This window comes from Balaenoptera acutorostrata, chromosome 6, assembly GCF_949987535.1.
Source record: "Balaenoptera acutorostrata chromosome 6, mBalAcu1.1, whole genome shotgun sequence".
NCBI lineage: Eukaryota > Metazoa > Chordata > Mammalia > Artiodactyla > Balaenopteridae > Balaenoptera > Balaenoptera acutorostrata.
The window spans coordinates 119723344-119749741 of record NC_080069.1 but is presented as its reverse complement, the minus strand read 5'-3'; the positions used below and the strand labels follow the sequence as shown (position 1 = coordinate 119749741).

Below are 26398 nucleotides of genomic sequence, written 5' to 3'. Positions count from 1 at the left end.
TGGGGGTGGGACACGGGGGGCGCAGGGCGCAGACGTACCCAGCACGGCCACCACGAAGTCCTTGCGGGCCTCCCCCTGGGCGTTCTTGGTCACACACGTGTAGGTGCCAGCCTGGTCTGGCCGCAGGTGACTCAGCTGGAGGCGGCCCCCCCGGGAGACCACACCACGTGCCACACTGCTTTCTGTGGGACGGAGGGGGGTGGCAGGACTTCACCTGCTCAGACCCAGCGCCCCAGGTGCCACCACTGGGCCCAGACAGAGAAGTCTCGTGACTCCCTCAGAGGGCGCCTGACCCCCGCACTCACAAGGCTGGAAAGACCCTGGGAACCCTTGAATCACCCACCCCTTTCTTATGCTCATAGGGAAACTGAGGCCCAGACATGGGCAGGGCCTCTAGCCATTTACGTCATGGCCTTCCCCAGCCTGGACTCCTTTGATTGCTCTGGTCCTTACAACCAACCCCTCCCTACTTCTTTCACTGGGGATATTTCTTCCCAAGGGACCCCACTCCCTTAATTTTTTTATTTTTATTTATTTTTCTGGCCACGCTGTGTGGCAGGTGGGATCCTAGTTCCCCGACCAGGGATCGAACCCGTGCCTCCTGCGTTGGGAGCTCGGCGTCTTAACCACTGGACAGTCAGGGAAGTCCTCCCATCCCTTTAGAGTCTAGGACTTGCTCCTCTTCCTGTTGACTCTCAGGCCCACCCCTCATCTCCTGCCCTCCTTCCAACCTTTCCCTCCCTGCACTGATCAAGGTGGACCAGCCACTCACTGACTCCAACACGAGTCCAGTGACGGGCTTCCCCTGGGCCTCTGCTCAGGCTGCACCCCTCCCCCAGCCTAGAATGCCTCCCCCTCATGTTCTCCAGCAGCACCTCTGCCCTAAAGCCTTCTCTAACTGCACCAGTCCAGGCTGGTCTGCCCTCCCCCAGATCCTCATCTGTCCAGCCAGTCTTTCAACACAAAATGTATTGAGCAACTACTACACGTCCAACAGCGAGAGAGCTCGGGAATCAAAGATGAATGAAACATGGTCCCTGTCCTCAAGGAGTTCAAAATACATCAGAGACAGTGACACAGGTACAATCCCGTGGGCCCAGCCCTGTGAAACCCTGATGGAGCGTGGAGAGACCAGGCCAGGCTTCTGGAGGAGGTGAGTCTCAGCTGAGACCTGAAGGTGAGTCTGAATCAGCCAGGTGAAAGTGGAGGTGGTCCGGGGAGACTGGGATGACTATTTCAAGGAGGAAACAGCGCGTGCCAAGAGCTGGAGCCAAGAGGGAACAGGGTCCACAGCAATTCCACCCCCAGGTATACATCAAAGAGGAAGGACGGCATATGCCACACAAACACTCGTACACGAACATTCACAGCACCCTATCCATCATAGCCAAAAGGTGGAAACAACACAAATGTCCATCAACTAGTGGATGGATAAACAGAACGTGATATATCTACACAGTGGAATGTTCAGCCATAGAAAAGAAAGAAAAAAAACTAACTTAAAAAAGGAATGAAGAATTGACACATGCTACAACATGGATGAACCTTGAAGACACGATGCTAAGTGGAAGAAGCCAGTCACAAGAGGTCACGTGTTGTATGATTCCACGTGTTACATGAATTGTCCAGAACAGGCAAGTCTATAGAGACAGAAAGTAGGTTAGTGGCTGCCTAAGGCTGGGGCGGCTGGGAGTGAAGGCGATGGGTAAGGGATTTCCCTTGGGGTGATAAAAATATTCCAAAATTAGGTTCTACTGTATAGCACAGGGAACTATATTCAATATCCTATGATAAACCATTATGGAAAAGAATATAAAAAGAATGTATATATGTAAAGCTGAATCACTTTGCTGTACAGCAGAAATTAACACAACATTGTAAATCAACTATATTTCAATTTTTAAAAAAAGAAAAAAATAAAATAAAATATACAGTTGGAAAAAAAATGTTCCAAAATTGATTGTGGGGATGGTCTGTGATTATACAAAAAAGAATTGATTTATATGCTTTCATTGAGTAAATTGTAGAGTATGTGAATTATATCTCAATAAGGCTGTCATTGAGAGAGAGAAAGACAGAGACAGACAGACAGACAGACAGACATAGGCATATGCAAGGAGTCAAGAGCAGCTGGGTCTGTCTGGAGCACGCAGCAGGGCAGGGAGAGGGGGGCTGGCCCCAGCCCCGAAGGGCCTCCCGGGCTGTGGTTCTGAGGACTCCAGCCACGAAAGGATTTTCAGTTTCAGCAGACAACTGACCCACTCAGAGCTGCACTTTGTGATCCCTTCTACCCCGGTGGAGCCTGCATTGGAGGCATGGAGTAGACCCAAGAGACCAGCGTAGGGGCTGCTGCCGTCACCCAGGGGTGTGGACAGTGGTGGCCGGAACGGGAAAGGCTATGGACGGAGGGCAAGGCTGGCACCGGAGGCATTTATGTTGACAAGACGAGGTGTCTACTGACTGATGGGTGGGTGGGTCGGGGGAGAGGAAGAGAGCGGGGCAAGGTTGAAGGCCTGGATGGGGGTGACCAACAGCTGGGCCGAATGGAGCTGAGTTACTGGAGAAGGAGCAGCTTTGGGGGCCAATGCCAAGCCCAGGGTCGGGCCAGCTAGACCCTCAGCACCCTCTCTGCATTTCTGTCCCGTGGGAGCTGACTATGGATACAAACACAACGAGCCACTGAGCCCCCACACAAATGGTCCTCAGTGTTGGGATTTCAAGGCCAACAGGGTTGAAAGACAAATTGGGGGGGATGGGACCAACAGGGCGCCGCCAGCTTTTGATTTTGCCGAGTGAGAACCGTTAACAACCAACTACCCCTTCTGCTTTCATTGCCATTTCATTAAATAAAGGACTACTTGGCACCAAAAAGATAAGGACGAATGCACTCACCAACAGGCATTCTGTCTTTCAGCCAAGTAACACTAGGTGCAGGGACTGCAGTCACGTCACAGCTCAGGACCAGGGGACTTCCAGCCACCTGACTCACGGTCTCCGTCTTGGGGTTCTCAAACGTTGGGGGCACTGCAGGAGAGAAGCCAGATTCCCAGAATCCTAAGACTCTGCCCCGTACTTCCTTCCTCTCAGGCAGATCAGGGATGCCCAAGAAGCCCTTCCCTGTGGTTAGGAGTTGACATTTTATGCCTTGCCATTGATGGTGATATGAGTTGTTTTATTCGCAAATGTAAATACAACCAGCAGCTGGCTATTTCAAAACATTTACAAAGCAGAGCCCAGGCGGGGACCACTTAGCCCAAGGATGGTAAATACATGGCTATTGCACCAGCAGACCTTAGCCTATGCCAGGGCAGACATCACTAATTGATCCCAACACTCTGCCCTGCTCAGCCAGCATGAAGTCATGCATCCCAGGTAGCCACTACCAGTGGAAAAGAGATAGCTGTGCTCAGGATGAAACATCTTCTCCCTCAAGGACCAGACATTCCTCCCTTCCCACTGTTCATTAAGGTGGCCATCAGGAGAAGGAGCTATGAGCTTTGAGCAGCAGACCGGGTGTCAATAATTTTCAACACTGGTACTCAATATGGCTCAGGGTTGAATCCATCCACTGTCCCCCTTTTGGGGAGGCTACAGGGTTTGGCATGTGCAGCAGACAGCTGGTGTCCCCCCAAACTGTCCATCCCATCTCGCACGGGGTCACTCAGGTAGAAACTACATTTCCCAGTCTCCCCTGCAGCCTGCTGTGGCCAGCTGTCAAAGTTCTCACTCATGGGATACAAGCACAGGGGACAGATGCAACTTCTGCATCACCCACTTAAAATAAAAATGCTTGCCCTCTACGTCTGCTCATTTCTGCTTCGTGGGCTGGGACAGGATGTGACATGGACAGGGACAACCCCCAGGGGACGGGAGATCAACAGGATGGAAGGATCCTGGTCCCTAAATTACCACTTGGTAGGTACAGATCTACCCTCCAGCCTAGACACTCACCTCTGGGCTTTTGGATGAGAGAGGTAAACTTCTCTCTTACTTGATGCACTGTATTTTGGGGTCTTTTTGTTACCCAGCTGAGTCTATTCCCTAACCGACACAATAGCTGATCCTGAGAAAATCTGGCCAAGCCTTCATCCCTTGCTTCCCTAGGCAGCTCCAACAGGCTCTCCCTCACCCCCAGCTTGAGCTACACCCAATGAAATGCCATCTGTGTTCCGTTCTTGGGCTGCTGGGGCAGGCACCTCAGGGCTCAGGCGGGGGTGACATGGCCCCTGCACTCCGAGGGTCTGATCTCTTAGGGCTCCTGTCCCAGTGCTTCCACGCCGGGCCCCGTGCCCAGCACTTTCTAGACACAGTCATGGCAGACCACAGATGGAGCACTTCCTGTGTGCCAAACAGGCAGGTACTACTTTTAGCTCCTTTTACTGAAGATAAATCTGAGGCTCAAAGGGATAAAGTCACTCTACTGAGTCCCACAGAGCAAGTCATTGGCAGAGTCCTATTCGGATCCTGGTCTTTTCAATTCCAGATCTTGTGCCCTAAACACTCAGCCACACCTTCCCTTTCCAGCTACGGCCCTTCCCATCCTTGGCAACTCCCTGTGCTGCTACGGGTACCACAGCGACACTCACAGCCTGGTCTCCAGCTTACCCTGGACCGTGAGGATGAAGGCCCGCACGGCCTCCCCGGCTGTATTGTTGACTCTACAGCTGTATAAACCTTTATCCGACACCTGGGACAGAGAGAGCACATGATGACAGTGTGCGGCTGCAGTGGGGATACCTACGGCTCCCCCAAAACATCCAGGTCCCAGAACCCTCCACAGCAGGGACTCCCCAAATATGCTGGTCCTGCCTGGGAAGCCAAAGGGGAGATGGGACCCTCTGGCCTTTCCCAAGAGCCTTAAGATGCAGGAGGGCCGATGGAAGGTGAGTGCACAGGATCCAGACCCCACCCTTCCCTGGGGCTGCATGTCTGTCAGTGGAGCCTGGAGGAGAAGGTTCCCTCACGGTGGGGATGGCGCTGAGTCAGGAGACGGAGCCCGGGTGCATTTCCAGAGGAGCAGCAAACGTTCATCCAAAGAACACTTGTGAGTGTCTAATCCATACCAGGGAGGGGCGTGGGCAGGTGGAACAGACTCCCAGGGAGTCATAACCAGAGGGGCTTGGAAAGGCTTCTGGATTCTGGGGCAACAGGCAGGCGGATCCGCTCAAAGTCATTCTGTGAGTCAGTGTGGAGCCGGATCTGGGGCCCTGTGCTCTTCCCACGTCTCCCACCCCGGACGCTGCTAATCACCTTGGATTGGGGTCCTGCAGGCCAAGGAGGCAGCAGCCCCCCCATCTTGCCACCCAGCTGCCCCCCACGCCCACCCTCGGCTCACCAGGACCAGGAGGCGACATTCCCAGGGCTGCCCACGGCTGCCCGCACCACCAGACATCTCACCTGGGTGTCCTGGATCTCCAGCCTCTGCCCACCCAGCAGAGCTTGAGTCCTCTGTGCCAGGACCAGGGGCTGCCCGTCCTTGTGCCAGGTCACGGCTGGCTCGGGAAGTGAGTCTGTCTCGCAGCTCAGGACGGCCTTGTCCCCCGCCTTCACCAGGACCACATCCTGGGGGCCGCTGGGAGCCTGCCTGAAGGTTGGGGGAACTGGGGAAGGAGATGAGCTGAGTGAGGGGTGTGGCCTTCCCCGTGTCCTCCCTGGCCCCAGCCGCAGGCTAACAGCCTATGGAGAGACAAGGTCACGCAGTGGACCCCGCCGCAGGGGATGGCACAGACCCAGGGAGCTGGAAGAAGAGAATCCAGGCCAGCATGCCAAGGGCCTGCTGGGTGACCTGGGAAAAGCCTCTTGCCCTCTCTGGGTTCAGCCTCCCAGTTAGGGGAGATGCTATGACAACCCTCCTAGGCTCTTTCCTATACAGGGCAGGCCCCAGCTAGGTGAGGGCCCTCCAAGGGGGTCCACGGGCCCATGTCCCTCCAGCAAACCAATGCAGAAGCTCCCACCCCAGCTGTGAGCCCACAAGACCTGGCACGGTGCCGGGCGCACAGTAGGTGAACAGGCACAAACGAATGAACTTGCCCCAGGGCTTGAAAGAACCCTCCAGGGAGTGCTGGCTCGTGACATCTTGGGCCAGCTTTCCCCCAAGAGGATTCTGAAGACCAGAAGCCCCCAAAAAGGTTCCATGCGGAGAACTTCGTGATCAATCAGGCTTGGGAAGGGCCCTTCCTGGGCCAGCTCTGGCTGTTATCCTGCTGTCCCTTCCTCAGCTTCACAGCTCACGGGGCACCAGGCACTGGGCTAAGGGCTCACACACCATCATCTTACCCTTATACCAACCATCACCTTACAGATGAGAGACCCGAGGCTCAGGCTGGGGAAGTGACTTGCCCAAGGTCACAGAGCAAATAAGCGCACAGCTGAGTTTCAAACCCAAGCATGTCCAAACTCTAAAAACTAGGATCTTAACCACCATGCCCCCCAGATACCACTGCAGCAGAGGGCACAGGGCATCCCAGGCTCCCCCAGGGCCGGCTGCCCCTCTCCTGCCTGAGGGCGTGAGGGCTGATTGAAGGAGTCGGGGCAGTACAGGTGGGGGGACAGACAGGACATACCCAGCACGCTAAGCTGCACCAGCTTTTGGTCTCGGCCGGCGGCATTGAGGGCCTCACACATGTACATTCCAGAGTCCGATGGCTGTGCCCGAGCCAGCTGCAGCGTGTGGGTGCCTGCCAGGGGTGGGGGAGATAGACCCTGGCACCAGCGAACAGGCCCCAGCACCCAGACCCCACGCCCACAGTCCTAAAGCCCTCCCAGACATCCAGTCCGGTCCCAGGTTTGGGGAGGCAGCTCTGCTTTCCCACAGAGCCTCAGAGCTGCGTCCCCAGCCTCAGTTTACTCACCAGGCAGGAGGAAGACTTCTTCTCCCAGGGAGAGGGCCCGGCTGTCCTTGTACCACGTGACTTCGGGGCTTGGGTGAGCGTGGACCTCGCATGGTAAGGAGACGCTGCTGTCGAGGATGGCGGTGACCTGCTCCAAGTTCAGACCCGCGATTCGTGGTGGGACTGTCCCCGCGGCCACCAGGATAAAGAAAGACACGTGACAACGCATATCGGCAAGGAGCGGACAGCCACAGAGTGAAACACAGGGCCTTCACGAGCTCCTGGCGCTTCAAACCTCACTGTGCAGCAGCTCCTATTTGTCATAACCATCTTACAGCTGCGAACACTGGGGCTTAGAGATCAGAGAGGGAGAGTCACTTTTCCAAGGTCACTCAGCTGCTCAGTGGCAGAGCCAGAATATCAATTCAGGTTTGAGTCCTAGACCTTGAGTAACACCAACATCCCTCTGTCCCTGAGGCCACAGCTGCACCACATCTGGAGGCAGAGCTCACGGCCACTGAGATGTATATGTGTCACAAGAATGCAGAGGTTGAAAGGGCCGACTCCAGGGCGGGGAGACCCCCACTGGGTGACATCTCTGAGTCTGTTTCCACAGCCCTAAAATTGGGCTAACCGCTCAGCTTTGAGTCCGGGGAAAGCACTCAGCCCCACGCCAGGTACACAGTAAATGCGCAGTCATGGTGCTGTAAGGCCTCAGAAGAGCCATTCTTCCGGCAGCCTCCGAAGCTGCTTAAAATTATCTAGTGATCAGGGTCCCCCAGCTGCGCTACTGGGGTATGGCTGGCACAGGCCCAGAGCCCAGGACACTGGAAGGACCGAGGCGCTGTGTCTGCCCGCACGGTGAGTCCTCGGAGCGCGTGGGGCAGACCCAGAGCACCAGCCCCTCCTCAGCTGGGGAACCCAGGGGGCTTCCTGCTCAGCCCAGCTCACCTTGCACCCTGAGGGTGAAGAGCTTCTCCGCGGAGCCCGCCGGGTTCTGGGCCACACACATGTAGCTGGCAGCGTCAGACACCTCTGCCGTGGACACCTGTGGGTGCACGCCACCGGCCGGATGGCTCTGGGTCCCACCAGGAACTAGTGTGAGGGTTCCCTCCCACCCCTTCCAGGCACGGCAGGGACCAGCAGGAGCTCCCTCAGAAGACCACCCTTGCCTACATGGAGCAATGCTTAGGGGGTCACCCCACAGCCATCTAGGGCTTTCTGTGACATCTGGGGGGATGTGAAGCTGAGGGATGATTCCCTGTAGCAAACTAGATGGTGACAACAGTCCCCTCCCCCAGCCCCAAGGAGGGTGCTCTGTGCGGTGTTGGACTCCAAGGGTCCCGTGGGGCTGTGTCTGGACACTGGGTGGCCGAGGAGCTGCCTGAGGTCCTAGGTGCTGGGCACAGCTCTGTAAGCGTCCAACGGCATTCCCGAGGAAGGCTCCCTTGTGCCGTGCCAGGCTCCAAGTGTGGCATGCCTGTGCATCCTTTCCAGGCGCCATGCGTAGCCCAGCAAGGCTGCTCACGTACGATTATCTGGTGGGCTGAATTAAATCCCAGGGGCTCCAACATGGCTTCAGGCAAAGAGCCTCATTTGGCACAGAGAGTGGTTAGCTCATTGGTCCTCAGACAAGCAGCACTGAGTCACAGCAGTCGCTGCCTTCAGCCCGAGCAGGGGGTCGCCCTGACCTGCAAGACTTGCCCGTCCTCCAGGACCTGCAGCCACGGGCTTGGGGAGAGAGCCAGCCCGTTCTGGAGCCACGAGATGGTGGGCACAGGGTTGCCCAGGGCTGGGCACTGCAGGCTGACGGTGCTGCTGGCGTTGACAGTCACCTCCTCCACCAGCTCCTCTGTGTCACCCAGGATCACAGGTGGGGCTGGGCGGGGGGAGAAGAGGGTGAGGAGCGGGCAGCCCCCCTGGGAAAGGTCCCGGGGGGAGGCGGGCGTGGAGGCAAGAACACCACTTGGTGCCGGGCACTGGCCGGGGCTCCTTGAACCCTGCCCACCAAGCCCTCCCGGGCCCTGCCGCAGCTAAGGAATCTGGGGCACAGAGAGGGCTGTGATTTGCTCAAGGTCACACAGCTAGGAAGCAGCTCACTTGCAATTTGAATCCAGTCCTGTCTGGTTTTAGAGCCCAAGCTCGTAACCCCTACCTCACCAACCTCTGAGTACAGTAGGACTGAACATGCTCTCTACTTGGACCCCCCTTTGGGAGGGGGCCCCTCATGGGACCTGTAGACAGACATGAGACCACGCCCCCCCCGCCCCCACGCCCAGGCCGGGCCACTCACTCAGCACCAGCAGCTGGTAGTGAAGCCAGTCCTCGCCCACCTCATTGGAGGCCTTGCAAGAGTACCTGCCGGCATCTTCCGCACGTACCAGGGGGATCTGCAGGACCCGGCCTCCTGCGGGGACATGGGGACAGAGGCCTGAGCCAGGGCAAGGAAACCTGCTCTTCCCCCTGGAGGGGACCTGGGACACATCACTTCCCCCCCACCCTGCCACTCCCGTTCCCCCACCTCATGTGTGAAACGCAGAGAATCGCCTGCTCTGCTCAGGTCACAGGTCAAGGGGATCAAATGAAGCACAGTAGCAGCTTACTCTGTGCCAGGCCCTGGGCTGAGCATTTCCCTGGCCTCTGACTCCATGTGCTGTTACTACTTCCATCTTACAGATGGAAAAACTGAGGCTCCCAAAGAGTGCCCAGCAGTGCTGAGCCCAGCTCCTCATTGAAGGCAGAGGGAAGGGGCAGAAAGCTTGGCAAATGTCGGCAGAGGCTCTCAGGAGGCGGTGGTGGTTGGGCGTGGGGGCAATTGGGGGGTATCACCTGGGACCCTTTATGCACAAGAGCCAGCCAGGGCCAGACCCTGGCATCTGTGGGGCTGGAGCTGGTCTCTAGTGGAAGCTGGGCTAGGGTCGCTGTGTGCTCAGGACTCTGGGTTGGGGGATCTCTGACCCAGGATGTGGTGGGCTGTGAGCAGGGTTAGAACCAGGGGCTCATTATGTGCGGAGCCAGGAGACAGTACCCAGGATTTGGGGAGGCCTTGGCCATGGCTGGGGGAGGGGTCACTCGATACATGAGGGTAATCTGTGATCAGGGCCAGAATTAAAGTCAGCTGTGACTGTGACCACTGTGTACCCAGGATTAGGGGTCAGTGGCCAGGGCCAGAGGCCAATCAGCATGTGACTGAGCTCACTGTGTCCCCAGATCAGAGGGCAGTGCCAGGTTAAGAGGTCAATCGAGCTTTCCGTAAGCATTGCCTCTCCCAGATCTCCAAGGGGCCACCTTCTTCTGCAAGTACCAAAGTACAAACCCTGGAATGACCCTGTTCATCCTGCAACCCACGTCATCCCCCTCTGCTGGACAGCGCCACAACTGGCCCAAGCCTGGCAGGACCAGGCAGGACCTGGCAGGACCCGGCAGGACCCCATCCGGGCTCTGCGTCTCAAATACCTCCCAGTTCTGGGCCACCCTAGGGAAGCCAGGCATTTCTAAGTCCCATCCCCGGAGCCTTTTAATTCAAAGTCATCCACAAAAAGCTATTCTGAAATAAAGCAGTTGCTTACAAAAATTAAATAACCTTAAAGGAATATTTAAAGTTGTAAGAAGAAATTTAAAAGGTCACATAAGCCATGAACTTGGACTCTGGGTGGTCATCAGAGCCCAGTGAGAGATTCTTCAGCATCTGGGGTCACGAGATCTTAATAAAGGAACCGGCCACACCTCCAGAGAAAGGGGCCAGGACATTACAGATGTTGAAGCCCAGAGGTGGGCACGGCCGAGATGAGAACCTCTGTTCTAAAAACCAGAGGCAGAAGGGGACCCCATTCTTGCCTTCAAACCGGTAAAGAACTTCTAGCCCCGGTTTACAAAAGGCAGCTAAGGTCCAGAGTGGTCACGTGCCCTGCCCGGGGTCACACAGCAAGCAGCGCACAGGAGAGCTCAAGGACTTACAGAAAGGCAGAGGAGACCAGCTCTGATGTGGGCGTGACCCTGGTGCCTGCCTGCAAATGCCCTGCTTCTCTGTGCAGCCCTGGCCTACCTTGCAGAACAGACACCCCATCTGTGGCCGAGAGGGGCTGGTCTTCCCTGTACCAGGTGAGCTCCGGGGATGGGACCGCGTTGGTGTCACAGTACAGGTAGGCGGGGTTGTTCTCCACGATCTCCCGGTATTCCGTCACCCCACCCCGGGCCTCTTCCTCCCGGGACAGGGTCTCAAAGGCTGCACTGGCATCTCCCACCTTCTGGAACACAGGGGGTACTGGGGAGTGGGGGACAAAGCCATTAGGACCCACAGCCGAGGGACAGAGATTCTCTTCTCAGAGATTCCCGTCCCAGCCTCCCCCAGGCACAGAAATTCCACCGTTTGAGCCAATCCCTTCAGTCAAGGCAGTTTTTAAATTCACTCATTCCTTTAACCAGTGTTTACTGAGCAACTACTATGTGGGGCACTAGGATAAGTTTCCTCTCTCTGGAGCTCGTGTCTAATGGACTCAGTCTTGTGACACGCTGGTATTTCTCAGAGGAGAATGCCAGATACTAAGCGTTAGCCAGAGTGTATGCCTTGGAGCACGGAGGCCCCCCATCACTGGCTTTTTGAACTGGGGGGGCCCTCAAGGTCACCTGATTTGATCACCCACATTTTACAAAGGTAAAACCAAGGCCTGGGGGGCAACGATGTCCTTGTCACAAGGTCAGTTCATGAAAGAGCCCAGGCCAGGGGCGTGGGGGCCAGGCATGCAGACAGCAATGAGACCAGAGCCCTCCTGCCAGGCCACTCCAGAAGCACTGATACTCCCCACCCACAGCTATGCGGCCTCCCGGTCCTACTGGCCCACGCTCCACCCCTCCCTGTGGCCCTACACACCCTGGATGAGCACGTTGAAGTCCTGGTCATCCTCGCCAACCAGATTGGTGGCCACGCACACGTATCGCCCGGAATCTGAGACCTGCGTGGGCTGGATCTGGAGTAGCTGCCCTTCACCAAGAATGTGGACACGCTGGTTGGTGGTCACGGGCTGAGGGTGGAAAGAGGGGAAACAGACATCAGAAATGTGGGGCAGAAGGCCCCCAGATGAGTGTACTTCTATTTTCACACAACTTTTAGAATACAACATAAAGTGATAAGAACACCCCAACAATTTTGTAACACCAAATCCATACAACTTAAAAATTAGAAGAGAATTCAGTGGGTGAATATAGGGTTTAATGTTCGTGAGACTTGTTTCCTATAAAGAGTTGAATTTCTTATTAAAATACAAAGGGCGGGGCAGGGCCCAGGCCAGCTCTGGGAACTGATGCCTTGACTGCCTTTTCTGGAAGCTTCCAAGCAGACGAGGCGGACCAGACTGAGAGCCTGAGGCCGCCAGGGGGTCCCGGGCTCACCTGTCCATCTTTGTACCAGCTGATGGTGGGTGGGGGCATGGCCCAGCACTCGCACTCCAGGGTCAAGGTACTATCGACCTTGGTCTTCACTTCCTTCACGCCGACCTCCCCGGAGGGGTCAGCTTTGGAGATGGAAGGGGGGACTGAAAACCACAAAGCAGTCTGAGGAGCAGGCCAGCAGAAGACGTGTTGAGACCCTGCGCTCCCCCTGGTCCCGGCTCTGTCCCAGAAACGGGGTGTTGGCTCTCTGAGAGTGGAGGAACAGGGACTCTGGAAACCCACCCGCTCCTGGGGAGAGATGGTTACGGGACAGGTCAGGTCCGAGGTGAGGGGATTCCTGGGGTGACCTCTGGGAGCCCTCTTGGGGGTACCAGGTCTCAAGTTGTGGGGTCTCTGGTTGTACCACAGTGTGAATGGCAGAAGGAAGCCAGGACTGGTGTGGCTCTGGGCGTCCACGTGGCCCAAGTCCTAGCTCACTGGTTCCCTCCTCCTAGGTCCTCGGCCCTAAAATGACTTGAGCCGGCCCTGGCTGGCCACTGACCATCAGAGGAGACAAGCCATGTGAAGGCATCTGGGGTGTCAAAAGCAGCCCTAGGGTTCCCGGGCCGCCTCCTGCCCACCCGACTGGTGCCCTGGAGGGTCCCTGACTCACTGAGGACTTCCACGTGGTAGTTCTTCATGGCCTCGCCAAGCTCATTGGTGACCACGCAGGTGTACTGGCCCGCGTCTTCCTTCTGGGCATTCAGGATCTGCAGCCCGTGGGTGCCTGCTTAGGCGGCGGGGGGCAGCGGCCAGGGTCACCCCCAGGCATTCACTTAGGCTCCCTTCCTCTGACCCAGCCCGATGATGTGTCCCCTGCCCCCTCTCTCCCGCCTCCCCGCCCCGAGGGCGTCACCTGGGAGCAGCTGGATGTTGTTCAAGCCCTCCAAGGGGGCCCCATCCTTCATCCAGGTGATGGTGGGGGAGGGAAAGGCCAGCGCCTCGCAGATCAGAGAGATGGGGTTGTTGATGGTCACGGTCACCTCCTCGTCCACACTGTCCTTGCTCACTCCCAGGATGGTGGGAACCACTGCGGTGGGGCAGGGAGCGTGCTTGTTAACGGAGGTCCCCCACCCTGGGCCCAAGGACCCAGAAAAGCCTCAGACCCTGGTGCTTGGCTTCGGTGCTTTTGCTACTGGCATCGCACAGAGGGGAAACTGAAGCTCAGAGGGACCACGCACCGTGCGGCCACACTTGAACTCAGGCCTGGGTGACCCAGAGCCCAGGCTCTCCATCACTAAGCAATCCTATAGGTCAGTTGTGCCTCAATTTCCCCAATAGTCTCTTAACATCCAGAATCTACTAATTTAACCAGAGCCTTCTCAATTCTGTTTGTGGTTCCAATTTTTACCACTCTCTGAGCAGAGGCGGGGATGGAGTTTTACTCCCTGCTGGGTAGGATAGCTCTGCTTTCATTGGTCCCCAAATTTTCTCTTTCAGCTCTCGCTGGGGACCCTCCCTTTTACCAACAGCATTTTAAGAAACAGATCTGTGCTCCTCTCAACTTCTAGACCCCTGTTTCTCCTAACGAGACAGTTCATGCTGACGGCCCTTGGGAGACTGACTGCCTGGGTGTGAGCCCCGACCCTGGGGCCTGGAGTCTTGTCACCTCTCTAAGCCTCAGGGCTTCATTGGTGACATGGGGACAAACACATCTCCCACCTCCTAGGGTTGTTGAAAAGATTCAACTAATCAGGCCTGTCCAAATGCCTGGCCCATGGTAGATGTTCAGCCAATAGAGCTGTTATTATTATTTTTGTTGTTGTTGACATGGAAGAAAAAATAGTAAAGTGCTTTGTGGGAAGCTGTCTGTAAGGAGCTGGTCACCTTCGTTCTCCCTCCTGCCGCCACCTAGGGTGGCCAGAAGATGCTTAGCACTTACCCAGGACGCTAAGCTGGAAATGTTTGGTCTTCTCTCCTATGGCGTTGGCCGCAATACAGGAGTAGTGGCCTGCGCTAGACAGGTTGGCCTGGAGGACCTGCAGGAGGGCTCCATCTGGAGAGATGCGGTGGGCATCTCCGCCAGCCAGGGGCCTGCCATCTTTGAACCATGTGACCTTGGGCTGTGGGTGGCCTGTATGCAGAGGGGAGAGGCAAGTGAAATGCTTCAGCAGGTTTCGACCAGGTCAAACAAGAGGTCAGAGGCTGCTCCAAGATGGGGCAGGGGACGTCAATTCTCCATCCTGGTCCGGAGGCCCATGCAGCAGGGCAAGACACAGAAGCAGCTACCAAGCCTGGCCTGGGCCCTTTCCTGTGTGCTTTGATTGCCTTTTCCTTACCCAGGTTGTGGGCAGGAATGGCTTGGTACAGACAGGCAGGACAGAAAGGCAAGTTATCCCTTCCACCCATCCATCCACCCATCCATCCATCCATCCATCCATCCATCCATCCATCCATCCATCTCTCCCAGCCCACAAGCATTAATGGGAGCCTACTCTGCTGGGCACCGGGGGAAGCATGGTGACAAGGTAGTCCTTGGTCCTCAAGGAGCTCAGAGCCTGGCTGGGGTACACAGGTGTCACAAGGCCACTATGGCCCCGTGTGGTCAGTGCTGGGATAGGGGAACACTGGGACCTGTAGGAGCCCATGGGCCCAAAGGGTCAGCCAAGGACTCCTTGTGGAGGGTCCTGGAAGCTGAGCTCTGTAGTCAGATGAGGAGTAGGGAAGAGTGTTTGGGGCAGAGGCACAGAGAGTGCAAAGGCCAAGATGGTGAGAGACCCTCCGTGGGGAGCAGTAGGGCTGGGGGCAGGCAGCCCAGATCTCTGGGGACCCCCTCCTTCTCGCAGCTGCCTCTCACCCTTCTTCCAGCTCACTGCATGTGTCCCTTACCTGTGACATTGCACGTCAGGTGAGCCGTCTGCCCCTCGGGAACCCTGATTGCCTCCTCCAGGTCCTCGTTCTCGATACTGGGAGGAACTGGGAGAAGCAGGGAAGACAGACGCTAACTGACCACGCTGAACAACCACGGAGCGGGAAGCTAAGAGCCCATGGCACCTCTCTTCCATTTCCCCATCCCCTCACGCCTGCCGCCACGGGGCTGTGAGTTTCATAAACCCTAACCCTAACGCCAACCCTAACCCTCAGCAGCCGGCTGAGGGAAGTACCAGGGCGTCTGGGAGAAGGCCCTGATCAGAGGAAGGCAGTTGGGTGGTATTGAACATCTTTTCCCCCTTTCATCTGGGGTTAGTTCTAGCTGTTTCTGGAAAGTTCTATGGCAGCCTCAGAGAAGAGGTTGCTGACGAGGCAAAGAAAACAAGGCTTGGCTTCTCCCTCCTGCCGGTGCCAGACCCCACCCCCAGAAGCTCCCAGGCCGGAGGGAAAGGATTGGTGGGTGCCCATGAGAATGGGGCGGTGACACACCCAGGACCTCCACGCTGAAGTTCCTCCGCACCTCCCCAGCCTCATTGCTTGCCAGGCACGAGTAGAGGCCTCTGTCTCGCTCCTGGGCCCGGGTCATCTTCAGCATCCAGCCACCTGGGGAGGGGGGCAGTGGGTTCCAAGCACAGCTATGAGCAGCCTTCTGTCCCAAGCTAAGCCCAGGCTGCCTGCCAGGAAGAGGAGCATGCCAGGCATTATATTTAGAGGTATAGGTGTCTGCCTCCCACAATGTTCCATTCCTCAGATGGGTAAACTGAGGCCCAGGAGGGTAAACAGATAGATGGAGCCCCCTGGACATTAGACCTACACCAGGGTAAACTTGAGGACCCTGTTCTAGTAAGAAGGATCTGTCACCTGGCTACCCTCTCTTCTGTGGGTTGGCTGGGGCTAAAAGGACAGCAAAGGTTTATGTAGTCCTGGCTCAGATCAGAACCCTCATTCGACTCTGATGGACCTTGTAAAAGGCCACCTTCTCCCAAGGACCTCTCAGAGGTGAACCAGCTCCTCTCAGAGGAATGCAAGGATCTCCTAAGACCAGCCCAAGGAAGGCAGATACACATCATCACTGCTATTCTTGCACCCAGGGCAGACATCACTAATTGATCACCACTCTCCTTTCTGCTGGGCCCAGATGCAGTCTCTGAATTCATACCATCACACTGAATCTGGCGGCCTCCACCAAGTGCTCAGAAGTGGTGCACAAGGGGAAACTTATTTACCATCCCAGCTTTGGCTGCATGGAACAACTGAGGGGTCATTGAGGCTGAGCTTCAGGGGGCCTGGAAGTCCCTGCAAGATTCTGATGGGATATTGCCCCTTGGGCCTCAGTTTCCCCATTTGTACTCAAGCAAGAACCATCACAAACCAACTTTGTGAGGAAGATGGATATTCAAAGGAGAAAGTGCTTAGATCAGCATTTCCCAAAGTTGGTTACAGTTCCATGCTGTTTCATAGGTGCCGTGAGAATTTTTTTCTGCAGGACTTATCAGAACCTTGACTATACAGATGGTCACTGTGAGCCTCCAGGAGAGCAGAACAGGAAGCCTTTTCCAAACTTATTTAAATCTGATTTTTTTTTCTTGGAGCACCTCACCTGACCAGTGTTCATGGGGACCAACAGCTAAAACGGTTATCCCAACCAAGCCTGGCAGTGCAGGACCAGAGGTCACAGGCATGTAATGGACAGAGGTGGAGGGCCAGACCCGATAACCAGATACTCCGCTGACTGGCACCTTACCTGCCAAGAGGTAGGTGTCCTCCCCAGGGCTGACGGGTTCCTCCCCTCGGAACCAGAGGACCCCTGGAGGTGGGATGCCTGTGGCTTGACAGAGCAGCGTCAAGGGGCTGTGCAAGGCAGCCGTGACGTTGGTCAGTGGGTCCAAGTCTCCAATGAGCTCTGGGGGCACTAGACACAGAGAAGAAGCCGCATTCAGGATGCAGACGGGGGCTGTACGCTCCTGCTTGGCTCCCCACCAATGCCCTTCCCGAGGACCCCCGTCCCCCAGTCAGGTCAGCCTGAGGAGCAGAAGCGACAAGATCAGAGCTGCTCCCACTGAAGGGCGTGAGTGATGGCCACGGGCTGGGCTTCGGCATCAGGCTTGGGCCCCAGTTTCCCCTACCCCTCGTTGGAATGCCAGGAGAATTCGACAAGGACATGTGTAGAGCGCTTAGCACAGAGCCTGACACGGAGCAAAGACTGAGCAAACGAGACGGGAATTAGAGCAAAGGGGAACACCAGATGGGTCCCTAAATCCACAGAGCAGAGTTCCATTCAGAAAGGAAGCCACACCCTATCAGGCAGGGATAGGTGGGCGAGGCTGGGGAATCCCAGCAATGATGGAGACATGAGAGGGTCCTCCCTAAAGGACCCCTGCCCACCTCTCCCTCCTTGTCTCTCTCCACTCCCCGCCTCCACCCTGAGGCATGCAGTAGGAGCTCAGTAAGAGACTGGAATCACAAGGCTCTTCTAGCCACCGTGAACGTGCTCCAGCCCTCTGCAGGGTCTGTTCCCTCTGCCTGGCACTCTTCCTCTCACCCCGGCTCCCGATGAACCGCTACTCAGCCTTTGCATTTCACCTAAAAGGTCACTTCCTACAGGAAGCTGCCCTGACTGCCCAGGACAGCGGTCAGGATCTTCCTGATCTCTCAGGGACCCCCGAATTCCCCCATCACATACGAGTCATGCAGGATAAAGAATGCCCGGAACAGAGAAGGGGAGCAGCAAACACGGGAGACAGGGAGGGAGGGAAATGAGGGCTATTTGGAGCCAATCCTGATTTTGAGAGCAGCGTTTGCAGCTTCTTCCAACAGGAGCCCTACCCAGAGGGGTCTGACTCCTGGCAGAACAAGGGGGTGGCCCCAGGAGCACAGCTTGGGGATGGAAGCAGCCTTGCCTTCTGCAGTCTGGTCCCCTTCCTGCCCTCCTCCAGCAGGCCGCCAGTCCTCACCCAGCACAGAGAGCGAAAATCTCCTCTCGGCCCTCCCGGCCACGTTCTCGGCCACGCAGCTGTAGCGCCCGGCGTGGACAGCCCGAGCCCGCTGCACGTGCAGCCTCTGACCCTGGCTCTGCAGCCGCAGGCCAGGCTCGGCCCCCGCCGGCTCGCCGTCCCGCTCCCACGTCACCCTGGGCGGGGGTTTCCCTGTGGCGTTGCATTCCAGAGTGGCCTCCTCGTCCTGGACCACGGACACCTGTGTGTGGGGCTCCCGGGGGCCCGCGATCTGAGGGGGAACTGGCATGGGGAGAAAGCACGTCAGGGAAAGTGGGCCGCCGGGCACCAAACACATGCCACATGCCAGGCTCTGGGCTCGCCTCCATTTGGCCTGTGTTCCTCCATGTCCCTCACTGGCTGTGTGACCTCAGTCAGGTGACCTCGCCTCTCTGGGCCTCCACTGTGCACCTCTATAATGGGGTCAGAAAAGTACCCCATGGCCCCCTCTCTCACACCCTGTGAATCACAGGAAGGCCTGCCGTTTGGACAATGAGCTCACAGAACAGCCCTGAAGATTTGTGAGAGGTTTTCTTCCTTAGAAACCAGAGGCTTCCCAGAACGTAAACAGCTGTTAGGACTGGCCGAGGGCGGGCGATTATTCCACAGGTGGGGTTCTCCCCAAGATGCTGAACAGCATTTTTCTTGGTTTTATTTTCTAGAATGATTTTTACAAGGTTGAGATATTTAATTGCATCCTGGCAGGACAAGTAGATGGAGACTTACGTTTCCATCACATATAGGAGCGTCATATCAATTTTACATTTCTTTAGTTTCCAACTGTTTCAAGCTGTGTTTTTTTCCCCCTCTGGACCACTGGGGGCTTCTTGGGATCACGCTGCCCCCTCTCTCACGCTGAGGTCAGGAGCTGTAAGAAGCTGCCTGGGGGTAGGGGGCAGTTGAAATGCCAGAGAGCTAAGGGGTAACAGGAAAGTGCTCTCATCAGCCCTGTTTTGTCTTTGCTTGGGTTTTGGGGTGACGTCTGCCCTGCCAGGGCACCTGGCTGTCCACCCTTTGGGCCCCTTCTGGCCCCTCCCGCCTGGTTCAGGTCATCCCAGCCTGACTCACCATGCACCTCCAGATGCTGGTCCTGGCTGCTATTTCCGGCCACGTTGCTGCACTCACAGGTGTATGTTCCCTCCTGGGCCGGCTGGGCCTGTGCTAGATACAGCAGCCGCCCCACAGCTGACACCTGCCCAAGGCCGGCCCCGTCCATGGGCAGAGGCTGACCTGGAGGCATGAGAAAGAAGCCCCTGGTCCTTGGTCCTTCCACCTCGAACACTGTCCTCCCATCCATCCTGACCAGCTCCTGCTCATGCGTCAGGTGCCCACTTAGATGTCACCTCCACCAGGAAGCCTTCCTTGAGCACCAAATCTGATCCCGGAACCCACTCTGATCTCCCATAACACTGAGCCTCTGCCCAACACAGATAAGCCTGCAGGTGGCACGTCCAAATCCTGCCCTGGCGTGGGCTGTCCTGGAGGGCAGACCCTGCCTCACTTTCCCCCTGGGAACCTTAGAGGCTCTCTGGGGCCTGGCATATAATAGCGCTCAGTGAAGGCTATCGAATGAATGACCCATCCATCTAGCTACAGAGATGGGCGAGGGAGACCAAGCAGCTGGCACACCTGGCAGCAAGGAGACCCCGATGCAGGGAAGGATTTTGTAAACCAAGAGGCACTGAATTAAACACTAACTTCCAACATCCTGCACCTGTTCACAGCAGAGCGGCCCTCTGGGCTCTGGCCATCCATCAGCATGTGTCCCAGCAGGGGGAGGAGACTAGGCGGCCACATGACATTCTTCCTCGCTCTTACATTCTATTCTCTGTCCATGCTCTCTCCCCCGGTGACCTCGACTTGTCTTGTCACTTTTGGATTTATTCTTAGTCCAGACCTCTCTTCTGAGCTCCAGACACCTATGTCTGACTGCCCACTTGACAACTTGTTGGATGTCTAACAGATCTCAAAATTAAATGCCCCAAACTCCCTATCTGCTCCCCCAAACCTGCCCTTGCAGCCTCTCCATCTCGGTGATGGCAGAATCACTCTCCCCACTACCAGGCCAAAAGTCATTCCCCGACTCCTCCTTCTTCTTAGCCCCCATCCCAGCCGTCAGAAAATCCGGCCAGCACCACCTTCGAAATGCATCCAGACTATGGCCGGGCCCCTCCCAACACCTCATGGATACCCACCTAGTCCAAGTGCCAGCATCTCTTGCCCAGAGTCCCTGCAGGAGCCCCCTCACTGGCCACCCTGCTCCCACCCTTGCTCCCAATGCTCTATTCTCATCATGCTGGCAGGAACCATCTAGAGTACAAACCAGACCCCTACAGAAGCCCCATCTCACTCAAGGTAAAAGTTGAGATCCTTACAGCCTTTGATCCACCCCCATCGCTCAGGTGACCATCTCCTGCTACCGTCCCCTTGCTGAATCTGCTCCAGCCCCACTGGCCTCTTTGCTGTTCTTCAAACATGCTTGGCTCATCCCTGCCCCAGGGCCTTTGCACCTGCTATCACCTCTGCCTGGAAGGCTTTTCCCTACAATATCCTCATGCTCATCCCTCACACCTTCTCCACATCTGCTTGGTCAAAGGTCCCTGGCCACCCAACTTAAAATTGCAAATCCCACCTCCCTCCCCCCTCACAACTTCTCCCCTTTCCTGGCTTTTATTTCTCTCCATAGCACTTATCATGTCAGGTATTAAGTCATTTACAGGCATACCTCAGAGATATCATAGGTTCAGTTCCAGACCACCGCAAAAAGCAAACATCAAAATAAAGCGAGTCACGTGAGTTTTTTGGTTTCCCAGTACATACAAAAATTATGTTTAGTCTATTAAGTGTGCACTATTATGTTTAAAAAAAACAATGTACAGGGCTTCCCTGGTGGCGCAGTGGTTGAGAATCTGCCTGCCAATGCAGGGGACACGGGTTCGAGCCCTGGTCTGGGAAGATCCCACGTGCCGCGGAGCAACTAGGCCCGTGAGCCACAACTACTGAGCCTGCGCGTCTGGAGCCTGTGCCCCACAACAAGAGAGGCGGCGATAGTGAAAGGCCCGCGCACCGCGATGAAGAGTGGCCCCCGCTTGCCGCAACTTGAGAAAGCCCTCGGACGAAATGAAGACCCAATACAGCCAAAAATAAATAAATAAATTAATTAAAAAAAAAATGTACATACTTAATGAAAAATACTTTAAAATGCTAACCATCATCTGAGCCTTCAGCAAGCCATAATCTTTTTTCAACAGTAATATCAAAGATCACTAATCACAGACCACCATGACAAACATAATTATAATAATGAAAAAGCTATAAATATTGGGAGAATTATCAAAATGTGACAGAGACCCAAAGTGAGCAAATGCTGGAAAATGTTGGGAAAATGGTACCAATAGACTTGCTGGAGGCAGGGTTGCCATAAACCTTCAATTTATGAAAAACACGACATCTGCGAAACTCAGTAAAGCAAAGCACAATAAAACGAGGTATGCCTGTACTAACTTCGCATTTATTATCTGACTGCGTCAATCCACTGCTGTACATCCAGCACCTAGAATGGGGCCTGGCACAGAGAGGCTCTCAACAAATACTGGTTAAATGAATGAATTCCAAATATTTATCGAGCACCTGTTTTGTACCGAGCACTGTCTTAGCCCCTGCTGAATTCCCAGACAGTGCCTCCCAGGGCTCACGGGCTCACGCAGGAGCAGACATTGAAGGACTAAGGTGGGTAATATGACAAGCTAACATACAGGGGTGGCGTCAAGGAGGCCTAGACTGGGGTGGAGGTCAGGGAGGGCTTCCTGGAAGAAGAGACATCTGAAGTGAGGCCTGAGGATCAATCCAGCTCTCATTGGCTGAGAAGGGGCTGAAGGGCTTTCTGTAACCAGCACCCGCACCCCCTAGGGCTGTAAGCCCACCCACCTCCAACTCAGCTAGAGTGGGGGCACCCAGCGAGGGCAGGGAGCAGCCTCCTTGGGTGGGGCAATGAGGGTAGGGCTGGGCGAGGTCAGCCATCCTACCGTCCTTCCTCCAGGAGATCTTGGGGAAGGGGACGCCCCGACATTCGCAGGACAGCCTGGCGGGGTGCCCCTCAGTCACAGTCAGGGTGCGAGGCTCTGGTGAGGGGAACACTGGAGGGACTGAGTAAAAGAGAGGAGGTGAGATGGGCAGGAAGTTGTGGGCTGGGGTAAGAAAGGGACCCCGGGGGGAGAGGGTGGGGTGGAGGAGGGCTGTATCCTAGAACCCACTCAAGGCAGCCCCAACCCCAGGGCTTGAGAGCCAGCCCTAACAGGGGCAGGGGGAGGGACCCCAGGGACCCCAGCCCAGCCCAGGAGACCCTCACCCCAGACATTTAGGTTGTAGTGTTTCTCCGATCGGCCTGCCTGGTTCAGCGCCTCGCAGGTATAGCGGCCTGCGTCCGCCACCCCGGCTCTGTCCACCTGGCCGAGAGCAAAAAACAACCCATCAGCGGGGGCAGCACAGATGGGATTACCCCTGGACAGACTGTGTGACCTTGGGCATGTCACTTTACGTTGCTGAGTCCCCCCTCCCACCTGGAACCAGGGAGCAGTGGTGGCACCTGCTGCGTCTCTTGTACCGGGAAGTTTCTGGAAGCCAGGGCCTTGGTGGCCTGACACGGACTGGGCACAAACGGTGGCCCTGCCAGCCTCACCCCACTTCCTGTTCCGAGGAGGAGGCGGAGGGGACCCTGTCCTCAGGGGTCAGATCCTGACCTACGGGGGTGATGGAGCTAGGCTGTGGCTTTGCAGAATGAAGGGAAGGAGGGGGCGGTATTCCAGGCAGAGGAAACCAAACAAGGGGGCTCAGAGTTGGGAATGATCATATCACAAGATGTAGAGGGGTGGGAGAAGGAGGGGCAGGCTGGAGTGGAGCGTTCTCCCAGGACCTTGGAGAGGTACTTCCCCTCCCCCAGCTGACATGGATGAGCTCTTCTCTGGGGCAGGTGGGACCTCACAGGCATTCTCTAGAACTCTCCCAGCCACCCCAGAAGAAAGGCACCAGGTGCTCACAGGTGAGAGACGGGAGGCCAGTGTGGTCAGAAGACGACCCACCCAACGGTGCAGTAGTCGGGAGGAGATGGAGCTAAAATTTAAATCCAGGCTGACTCCAGAGTCCCTGACCCTAACTAACCCCTGCCTTGCTGGGTCAGATGAAGGGCCTTAAATGCCCAAAGGCAAGGAGGCTTTCGAACAAGGAGTGAAAAACGCGTGGGGGTCCTGAGGGAAGTGCCCCCCACCCCGCCCACTGAGGGCTCAGTCCTGGGGCTTCGCTCTCCATCCGTTTGGCTGGAAGCAGCTCTGATGGGTCCTGGGACTGGAGGGGCCTGTGGGTCACAGTGAGCTGAACTGATGCTCACGGGGGCACCTCAGCCCACCCTGTTCGGGGCTCAGCTCTGCTCACAGTGGGGGTCCCCTTGGTGGCCTGGGAGGCCGCACACCTCCAGCAAAGCCTTGTCTGCGGAGAAGCGGATGCCAGGCCGGGGCTCCAGGGGGCGGCCGTCCTTCCGCCAGCTCAGCACGGGAGGGGGCACAGCGTGGCTCTGGCACTCCAGGGCCACTGACTCGTTGGCCACGATGGACACATTCAGCTCTTCTCCAAGGATGCTTGGGGGCACTGCGGGAGGGGTGGGGCAGGGGCTGTCTCAGCAGCCAGGAGCAAATACCAGGGATGGGAAGTCACCATTAGCATGAGGGCCCACCCCCTGAGCTGCAGCCCTCTTGCCCTCCCCTTGATGACCTTTAGAGGAGGCCCCCAAACCTGAAGAGGATGGTGCATTATAACAACATCAATATCCTGAATATGATTTTGTACTTTAGTTGTACCAGACGTTACCACTGAGGAAAGGGCCCACCCGGCCACCTGTCCACAACAGGGGAGTTCACACTCTAGGAGAGGGCTCTGGGGGTCCAACTGACCCCTACATGAAGGCAGACACAGTCTCAGGCCAGACCTCCCACATCCAACCCCCGGGGATGCCCCAGCCCCGCCGTCTTGAGCCGCCGGCCTGCCCCCGGCAGAGTCCAGGGCCTGACACTCACTGTGGACGTGCAGGATGACGTCCCGGCGGTCCTCGCCCACTGCATTCACGGCCACGCAGGAGTAGCTGCCGGAGTCGGAAGCCCGGGCACTGGCCAGCGTGAGGACCCGGCCCCCAGGGAAGACCTGTGGCCCAGAAAGAAGTCCACATGAGGTCAGGCCCTGCTGGCAGGCACAGCGGGCAGCTTGCCCCAGACCCCCGGGGCCCGCCACAATGCAGAGGAACCTCGAGCTCTACCCAGACCTCAGGACCTCTGCTGGCTGGTGGGGAATAACATTGGTCCTAAGAAAGAGTCCCCTGGAGTAGGGCTACGGCTAGGGAGCCCTTGAAATAGGGCTGGTCCCCAAGTGTAAGATGCACAACTGATTTCAAAGAGTTTGTACAAAAAGGAGAATGTAAAATGTCTGGTTAATGATTTTTTATAATGATCACGTGATGCAATGATACTTTTTGGATATACTGGGTGAACTAAAATGTATTTTTTTATACAGCTGGTTTTTTTTTAATATTCACTTTTTATTTATTTATAAATAAATAAATAAAGTAGCCAAAGGACACTTTTATTTATTTATTTATGCCGCACTGTGAGGCTTTCGGGATCTTAGTTCCCCGACCAGGGATCGAACCCGTGGCCCCTGCAGTGGAAGCAAGGAGTCCTAACCACTGGACCACCAGGGAATTCCTTAAAAATGCATTATTAAAATTGGTTTCGCCTGTTTCTTTTTATTCATCCTAATGCAGCTACTAGAAATTTTTAAATTACATATTCGGTTCACCTCGGTGGTGCGCATTATGTTTCTGGAGACCACCTGGCTCTAGACTCCGTTCAGCAGCTCCCCTTCCTCCCTCCAGCCGACCATCCTGGGCCATCATTGTCTCCCTCTCCCCTCGGCACTCCCCAGGCCCTGACCTCTGCTCCCAGCACCTCCTGAGGCACCCGGGAGGCGAGTCAGGGCCACCCAGCCCTACTGACCTGGAGGCCAGAGGTCCCTGCCGTGGACACGGGGTTTCCATCCTTCAGCCACATCAGCATGGGGCTGGGGGCTCCCGTGGCGTTACAGGTCAGCCGAACCGGGGTGTGAAGCAGCACGGGGCCCGGCAGGCTGGGTGGCAGAGTGATGTGCGGAGGCACTGCGGGGTGAGGGCGGCACAGGGCACCGGCTGAGCCCCGCTGGGGGTGAAGCAGGCAGGGCCCCGGGCTGGGTACCCACACAGGAGCACACGGCCACAAACAAAACCTTAGGGACAGCCACTCCCAACACGGGCGCAGCACTGCACAGTCCTTGAGGTGGCTCATCTCATCCCTCCAGCTCCACCACGTGGCTTCCACAGACGGGAAACTGAGGCTCAGAGAGGGAGGTCACCTGCCCGAGGCTGACCAGCTAGGAAGTGGCAGAAGCAGCACCTGAACTTGGGCCTTCTGGTCAGCATGAGGTCATTATCATGGAGATGGTATAGGGGTAACCAGGGTTGAGAATCCCTGGGCAGGTTTTGCTTTCCAACTCAGAGCTTTCAGCCTATAGACAGCCCCTCGTGGGCAGAAAACGGTCACAAGATTCAGTTGTATCTGGGAGGCATGAGCCATGACACCCAGGGTCCCAGCCTCCTGTCCAGCTACCTACCCCCTGCTCTTAAGATAAAGACCCAATGTTTCCAGCCTCCATCTGGTCCCCAGCACCACCCTGGCCCCTCCTCTCACTGTTCTGCAAGCTCCAAGCCCCCAGCCTCCTTTCAGTTTCTCAAATTCTCTATAGCCTTAGCATTTTGCACATGGTCTCCGTTTAGGCATCCAGCTCTCAAAGATGCCTCCTGGGACCCCCCAGGCCAGGTCAGCGCCCCAGTTCCAGGCATTCAGTTGTACCTCACTTTTCCTAGCTCTTATCACAATTGTCATGAAACAGTACTTTGGGTAAGTATCCAATTACTATATCCTCCACTAGACTGAAAGCTCCTGGGTCTGTCTTGTTCAGGGCTGCAGCCCCAGGGTCTGCCCAGAGCACGTACAGGCACACCTCGTTTTATTGTGCTTCACCTCACTGCACTTTGAAGATGTTGTGCTTTTTACAAACTGAAGGTTTGTGGCAACCCTGCCTTGAGCAAGTCTATCGGTGCCACTTTTCCAACAGCATTGGCTCACTTCTGGTCTCTGTGACACATTTTGGTAATCCTCGCAATATTTCAAACTTTTCCCTTACTGTTCTATTTGTTATAGC

The 26398-nt window shown here is 56.2% G+C and overlaps 1 protein-coding gene across 1 annotated transcript in view; it reads right to left on the bottom strand.

Annotated features, from left to right (window-relative positions):
• Positions 1 to 26398, bottom strand: part of HMCN2 (hemicentin 2) — a 153561-nt gene that overhangs the window by 39783 nt on the left and 87380 nt on the right. The window contains exons 39-63 of the mRNA XM_057549287.1: positions 25159 to 25316; positions 24187 to 24310; positions 23586 to 23761; positions 22470 to 22566; positions 22147 to 22266; positions 19190 to 19351; positions 18083 to 18364; positions 16873 to 17040; positions 15618 to 15731; positions 15087 to 15173; positions 14140 to 14331; positions 13114 to 13287; positions 12871 to 12984; positions 12219 to 12361; positions 11701 to 11851; positions 10876 to 11094; positions 9124 to 9237; positions 8522 to 8709; positions 7782 to 7878; positions 6852 to 7013; positions 6564 to 6677; positions 5398 to 5600; positions 4606 to 4687; positions 2893 to 3024; positions 39 to 182 (exon numbers count right to left, since the gene is read on the bottom strand). Of these exons, the coding sequence (XP_057405270.1) occupies positions 39 to 182; positions 2893 to 3024; positions 4606 to 4687; positions 5398 to 5600; positions 6564 to 6677; positions 6852 to 7013; positions 7782 to 7878; positions 8522 to 8709; positions 9124 to 9237; positions 10876 to 11094; positions 11701 to 11851; positions 12219 to 12361; positions 12871 to 12984; positions 13114 to 13287; positions 14140 to 14331; positions 15087 to 15173; positions 15618 to 15731; positions 16873 to 17040; positions 18083 to 18364; positions 19190 to 19351; positions 22147 to 22266; positions 22470 to 22566; positions 23586 to 23761; positions 24187 to 24310; positions 25159 to 25316 (3717 nt within the window). The remainder of the gene's footprint in view (positions 1 to 38; positions 183 to 2892; positions 3025 to 4605; positions 4688 to 5397; positions 5601 to 6563; positions 6678 to 6851; positions 7014 to 7781; positions 7879 to 8521; positions 8710 to 9123; positions 9238 to 10875; positions 11095 to 11700; positions 11852 to 12218; positions 12362 to 12870; positions 12985 to 13113; positions 13288 to 14139; positions 14332 to 15086; positions 15174 to 15617; positions 15732 to 16872; positions 17041 to 18082; positions 18365 to 19189; positions 19352 to 22146; positions 22267 to 22469; positions 22567 to 23585; positions 23762 to 24186; positions 24311 to 25158; positions 25317 to 26398) is intronic.